Source organism: Alligator sinensis, unplaced genomic scaffold, assembly GCF_000455745.1.
Source record: "Alligator sinensis unplaced genomic scaffold, ASM45574v1 scaffold340_1, whole genome shotgun sequence".
Lineage (NCBI taxonomy): Eukaryota > Metazoa > Chordata > Crocodylia > Alligatoridae > Alligator > Alligator sinensis.
Genome location: NW_005842004.1, coordinates 95,596 through 103,029, shown reverse-complemented (window position 1 = coordinate 103,029; position 7,434 = coordinate 95,596). Strand labels below are relative to the sequence as shown.

The following is a 7,434-nucleotide window of genomic DNA, read 5'->3' as shown; positions in this document are numbered from 1 at the left end:
TAGTCCACTGTCAGGAAATGAGGATGTAGTCACTATAGAGACATAAACATGATATTTTGAAGGAGAGGAGCATCATAAAATACATGAAAACATACAGGCCTTATTCATGAAAGCATCAATGTTTAGTAATGCATTTAGCTACTTGCTTAAGTGCTGTCTTATATCAGGTCTATAGCAACTTCACATTATCAAAAAATTATACATTGAATCATATTTTATTCTACAGTAAGAATAAAATAAAAAAAAGTTGGCCAATCTTCCTGTCCTTGTAGCATTTTGCTAAGCACCCTTATCTAGAAAAGTATACTTAAAAAAAAAAAAAAAAAAAAAATGCCAGCTTGGAGCTCAAAATATAAGGCTAAGAAAGCTAACAGTCAAATATAAGGAGGTGAGGCAATTCAGGAAGAAACCAAAGAGCCAGAGAGGTGATCTACAGATTTAATATTAGCTTGCCTCATGCTAAGTAAATACACATTTGAGGGAAGGGGATTGAAATCAGGAATACTTAAGCACTATTGTATATGATTCACATCTGTAATTTCTGGGCATCTCTTCTTTGGTTTCTGTATCTCAGAACCATCTATTTGTCAAGTCCATTTAAGAGATGAGAAAGAAATTTTCAGTCTGAGAACATGAAGCAATATAGCAGGTTGTTCAATCAGCACTGTGTCCAACAAAGAGGATACATCTCACATGTTAATTCAGGTGTTAACTTTTATAAAATAATCTAATTCATAAAAGAATGGAAACTTCAGCAATATAACCAGTTTTGTGTATATTATTAATATACAATAAGTAAATGAGAAGCAGTACGTCCTGGAGAGCTGCACCTGCATATAGGACTTGAAGCCAGGGCATCATGAGTTCTATTTCTGCATCAACTACTGACTTGATGTGTGCTCTGGAGTAAGTTGCTGAAGATCTGTCTTAGCTTAGATTGCACCTGTCCACCCCACAGCAGGAGAACCTCTACTGACCATATGAACTTTGTATAGAATTGCTACTGGTAAATCTCTTGCTTCCTCAGCTTCTCATGGCTCCACTCTCCAAGAGGGCAAGGAAGTAGAGCAGCTCTTTCCATGAGAACCTGCCATGGAGCAGAGCTCTACCTGCAGAGGCAGTGGGGACCATTACTGTTGCCCCATGGTGGTAGGCACCAGTGCGCACTGATCACCGTCAGTGATGAGCCACCTGCCTGGTGTTCCTTTTTCCCCAGGTTGGAGAGAAGGCAAGCTATCAGTGATTAAGCAAACTGAAAGACCTTCTTCTAGGGCAGGGGGTGAAAGAGGAGCAACCCCCTGTTGTCCCCTGACTGGAGAGCATTTCTTTGCAGTGACTATAGTACTTCAGCTTGGAGGGAGGAGGAGGGCACTGAAAATGTGGGCACTGCTTATGCTGCAGCACTTGTAGCACTACAAATACACTTCTGGTTGCAGCTTAATATTTATTAGACACTGTTTGAAATAGCCATGGCAGAATCCTACCTCTATGTAATCTCAGAAAAACAGCTTGATTTGACCAGTATACAGGAAAAGCATCATACTTTCAAGTCATAAACTACTTGTATGGAAAGCACCAGGCCAATACATGGAAGTTTCCTGTAAAGTAAAACAAAGATATCACCTACCTTACCATAAAAGGAGACATCCTATGAAATAGAAAACTCTTTCAGTGTAGAGTAAACACTGATTGGTGTTAGCACTGATAGAGCAGTGATCCCAGTAAGTGGCTATGTTGCACTGTTTAATGAAGTGACCTTATTTCTTTTTAAAATGAGGCAGAAATTTCAGTTTAGCCATAAAACAGAGGGACTTCCTATGCCACTGCATTTCCTCCTGGGCAACTGAAGGTAACCATGCCACATAATCCTGTAAAAAATGTGTCAAGGTCAGGTCTTATAACTATTGGTAGTTAGGGTTTTTGCCTTCACTACTGCTGTAGGCTGTTTTAAAACCTCATTGCTCTGATACTTAGAACACATCTTCTGTTTTGCAGTATCAGAATAAGCCAAATACAATCCTTTGCAGCACCAGCTTAACATGTTAGTAATAGTATACCTAAATCTTAGAGGTGAATGGAAGTGAGATTAATTTTAACTTCACCTGCATGGATGAGTATTTGAGCTAAAATGAAATTCACGCCCCAAATCCAGGGATATGTCTTATCACATTGCAACCTTTCCCCTCCCCCCAAACTCCCAACTCTAATAGATAAACATAAAGGTAATAAAACCAATCTGTGGAATATCATATGGATAACAACATACAGTAATCTTCAGAGTTTAGGAAAGACTAAAAATAGCAACAACAACAAAATTAAGACAAAACACTACAAGGATTGGTCAATTGCAGATAAGCACTTGAATAACAAAGCATGTTTATTTTATATTCTTTTAAATTTTAAAAGAAACAAATTACAAGCAACTAATGATAATGTCCCCTCCATTTCTGTTATGGTAGGCTGTAGGTTCTGTATTAGGTAAAATTGGGCACTTTTACACATGCTCCAGAGTGGTGCTTTTATTACAACAGCTCTGAGAGTTGCTCTGATTAAAGTGCTGCTGCATCTTGTGTATCAGCATCCCTGCACTTAAAAATGGCAGCAGGGGTGATTGAGCTTTAGCTCAAGTGCCCTCGCTGCCAGTTTTAAGTGTAAGGATGCTGATACACAAGACATAGGAGGCTGTAGGAGTGTGGAAATTGCCAATTAATAGAGTCTGCTCCAATGTGCTAGAATTTCAGCATGTTGGAGCAGCCTCCACTCTTGTGTACAGGCATGCATGCACAGAACAATTGGTTAATAGGACTTTCTGGCAAAGTCAACATTATTATCAAGCTTGTTCTGAACAGCTAGAAATTCAACAATAATTATTGATTCTGCAAAATGCAAGATTTGGGATTATACAAGCCAGTGGGTCATCCAAACCTGCTATTTAGGCTACTGACAGATGTTATATTAAAAGGTGCAATGAGACCTGATGAGCAATCCCAACAATCCCATTTCCTGCCATGCCACATGTGCATGGACTCCACCTGCACTGGCAAGTAGCGATCTTGGCTCCCATGTACTCCTGTGGCTGGGAGCTACAATCAGCTGACTGGGGCTCCCAGCCATGGGAAAGCAGTTGGGGCCAAAGGCTGCCCTGCACTTCCCTGCCTGGGAATCTTGATCAACTGACAAGTGCCCCCAGCCTGGGTAATGTACTGGAGTCCTGAAGGGTTCTAGTGTGCTCCTGAGGCTGGAAGCACTGGCCACACATTCAATTTAAGGCATAACAGGAACCAGCCACAGTTATTTTGTATATTTCCTTGTGTAATAACTTTGTGGCTTATCCCCTGTTTTACCGTGTCATTAATTGAATGAACATGTGGCTAGGTCACTACTTAAGATGTGATTAACCAGTTAATGACATCTTAAGTGCACCATCTTTCAGAGGCCCTAGAAATCCTCCTATCATTATTTAGCCAGCCAATTCTAGTTTTCAGGACAGACTAGGCCGGTCTGATAGCACTGATAATTCCTATAAAATTGGTATTCTCCTACACAACTCTTTATCTGTTTCCCCCAACTGTTATAAAAAGTAATAACTCCACACCATTAATATTTATGATTATTTATTTGACACTTGAAAGCATATAAAAACTCCATTACCAAGTTTGAGCCAGCAAAACTTAGTCTTTCAATTTCAGGAAGTATTTCAATAGTCCACAGCTTAAAATTTTCAAATGTTTTGCAAATAATATTACCAATATGGAAATAAGAAAATGTTGTCAAAAAGTATTAGTCTAATATAAAGGAAATTTTTCATATTAAGGCCTCTTTTCAGGAAAGCTCTTAGCCCTTGTTTAAGTTCTATCATGTCCATTGGCCAGAGGTGTAACAATGTTGCCAGGGCACCCAGTGCAGCTCTTAGGCACAGGGGCAGTGGTGACTTCTGGTTGCCCCCAGGCTGCCTGAACAATTGTGTTGCTTCAGCAGCAGCTGTTTCTTTCTACCCTACTGCCCTTCTCCACCCAGGGAAGCTGCCCCGATTGCCCTGCCCAAGTTACCTGCTGTTGGTACCCGATATATAATCCAACTCTTCGGGATTTGACTCATTAATAAAAATAAAATACCTTAAAAATGTACTTTTTTTGCTTAAACCTAAATTTCTCTCTCAGTTATGCCAGTGTAGCCCTGCTCTTTTTGCAACAGGCAGACAGTAATACTCTGAAAGTTCTTACACCATTATAAATGGATTGCATCACTTGAAAAACTGATTTATTACCTTTATCAATTAAATATGAACAGTCAAACTCAAATACAATTTGCCATTACCTGTGCTTTAGCATTCTACATGGATATTGTCTCATTTAACTCTAATTGTAGACTCTATTCTGTAACTCAGCTCTAATTAAATAGACTTCACTTGAAAAAAATCCTTAAAATTCACCATATTGAAAGCAGCTCCAATTCATATATTTAAAAAATTTATTTAATGGCCACAACAGTTCAGGGTAGTTGCATCATGACTTTGCAATATGGTTGCACATAGCTATTCAGTCCACTGGAATACTAGACAGCTGGGAAAAGATAAGAATGGAGTGTACACCAAGTTTTTTCACTGAATTGAGCTGTTGTTAGGAAGTCCAACTCAGTGCAGAGATAGAGACATGATCCTCATGCTTTCTGGTAGACTCTAGTACATTTGACACCATTCATAATGCATTCCTAGAAAAAAAAAGATACATGAATTAAATTGCATCAAGTTTAAATTAGGACAGAACACAGGAATGCAAGTGTCAATAGGAATGCAAATATAGATTCCGAGTTTCCTTTAAAGTTATAGTATAGAAAAATACAGCCCAGGGTTATCAAATATATGGCCCACTGAGTCACTGTATAATAGCCTCCCAGGCTACCAGCAGGCAACTAGAATTTGGGAGGTGTGGTCACAGGGCCAGAGCAGGCCATTGCCTGCTAAAGAATCTGGGGGCTTGGGCCCCAGTGGACATAGTGTTCAGTGACAAGAGGGTTAGCAGGGGACAACACAGCTCCACTCACCCAGCAGCTGCTTGCCTCTATAGCCTTACAGAAGACAATAATCAGAAAGCAAGAATTAAGTCACTTACCACCACTAATTTCCCATCCATTGTTTTCCGTGTTATTGTGGATTCCTTGTCATCCCATGTCTGAAGTTGGTGCAACGTGTTATCATCAGTTAAGGTGATAAGGGTCTGCAAATAAAGACAATGACTCTGAGCTAAACAGTAAAGTTCTGATTATGTGATGCACTCCAACTCTTTTACTCCAAAGAGGAAATCCTAGCCCTGCTGAAGTCCCAGGGAGTTTTTCTATGAGTCCCAAATTTTCACTTTAAGTTTTTTTGATGGCTCTTGCTCTTACATTACTCTGCCACTTATCTAGAAATGTGTCCTACCGGTCACTGAATATAATAAAGCTACTACAGCATGCACAGTTTAAATTGTGTGCTCAGGCCTTTGTCACTGCTGTTTGGTCTTGCACTGGGCACATGTAATGACAGTGCATAATTGAGCTAGGGGAGAATCTTGGCCAGTGCACTGAATCCAAACAATGCGACAGATGCCTATCCAGCCTTGACAAGTCAACTAACTGGTATGGGTTAGGGCTAGCAAATCCTGCATCTGTGGACAAGCTGAAGTCTCTTACAACCCTATGATTTTATAACATTCAAAGAGATTAAGTTTTATTCGTTCTCATCCACTCCTAATCATGAATAATTCCTCTAATTAAAATGGGAAGGCACCTGAATTCCACAGAATGAAAGAACAGGGAGTCAGACTTGCATATCCTTACAGGTCAATCCAACGCACACTGGAAAATGTTGCGCAAGTGCAAGAGATAATGCTTCAAGATTAGCTGTGGTAACAAATCTTACACCTATTTTTGATAGAGGTGCCACTGACAGTGTTTAATATGTATTTATACGTCTGTCAGTTTAATTAAACACACTAAATATCACTGTTTTGCAATGAGAAAGTGATTAACTAGACATGCATCTTTATTTTATTTCAGTGTTTTCCCCACTGGCAGAGTAGTTAGTGTAGAAAAACTGACTGAGATCAATGGGGCCAGTCATCAGAATGCCAGCCACACCCACAAAGTAAGGCAATACTTGATGCAAGTAGGGGTTGTAGAAGGGTATCCACTGGCTTGAGATTATTCAGAAGAAAGGTTGAGGTACTGACCTGAGTTTTCCTGCCATCTAATGTATTTTCCTCAAATTTCTCATTCAGTTTGAAGCTAAATTGTGAGTTTTTAAAGGTGCTCTCTGTTTTCACAGTGATTGTATCTCCATCCTTACAGATGTGAACATCTGGTTTGGCCATACTTCCCATCTTCCTCATGGCCATATTCACACCTACAGAGGAAGAAAAGCAGCATATTAGATGAGACAATCAGACAAAGGCCTAGATTTATTAGATATCAATGGGAGTTGGTCACCTCAGTGTGTGAGGATTGGAGCATAAGACTCACAAAGAAAAATTATCAGTTTTAATCATTTGGAGAGAGTGAGGAAAGTTCATTGTGAGAACTCATATTATGTATGCTCAGGAAGAAAAAAAGTTTAATCTACTCCTCCCCCTAGAGGACCAACAGATTTTCTGTCCATTCACTCAAACATGGGTGGATCTAGGATTTTGAAGAAGGGGGGAAGGTGTAGATAGTTTGGCATAGCAACACATTTTTCTCCAGTTAAACAGAAACTAGAAGCTTTATTCACTAGAGGCCTAGCACTATATTAGTCAGTTCAAAGTAAGATCAAAGCAATAAAAAAAAAACAACAAACTTTATTGGAATGTGCACTAATTTGCAGCTAGATTTTATACTGGTAGATCATAATAAGCCATGAATTAAATTGACTCCCTCACTGCTGCTTGAATAGAAATGCTGCTGCCCCTCCTAGGCAGTTGCTTTTAAAATTTAGGTAAAGCAGGACTCAGAGAGGGATATAACTGCACCCAGTCCTGCCCACCCCCACCTGCCAGATCCTCCCTTGCTCACAAGCCAATGTGCAAGCTAGAAAGGGCAAACATGAGCTATAAAAAGAATTGCTACACATGTAATTCTGCTTCAAAAATTATCTAGCAGATTTTTTCAAAATATAAAGTTAATCTACTAATATACATTTATTTTTAGTTTATTCAAAGTCTATACTTCTGAACTCTTGCAATTAAAAAAAACCCCAAAAGCCACAGAACTGAACGCCAATATTCATCATATTCAATCCTCCGAAGTGAGAACACTCACAGGATCTATTAAAATCCACTCATCTGAGTTTTGCAGACAAAACCAAGGGAGAATGAGCTTTGGCAGCATCACTTGAAATTCCATAAATTAGGGCTAGAGCACCACTTTTTTGGTAAAGCTGAAGACGCTTCACCAAAAAAAAAAAAAATCCTTCATCCTACC

The 7,434-nt window shown here is 39.4% G+C and overlaps 1 protein-coding gene across 1 annotated transcript; it reads right to left on the bottom strand.

Moving 5' to 3' along the window:
* Positions 1-3,597: 3,597 nt before the first annotated feature.
* Positions 3,598-6,392, bottom strand: LOC102381973 (fatty acid-binding protein, epidermal; the record flags this gene model as incomplete). Its single annotated transcript, XM_014519042.1, has 3 exons — positions 3,598-4,710; positions 5,112-5,216; positions 6,210-6,392. Coding segments are annotated over 3 exons (339 nt in total), but the record flags the coding sequence as incomplete, so codon positions are not given.
* Between the last annotated feature and the right edge of the window lie 1,042 nt (positions 6,393-7,434).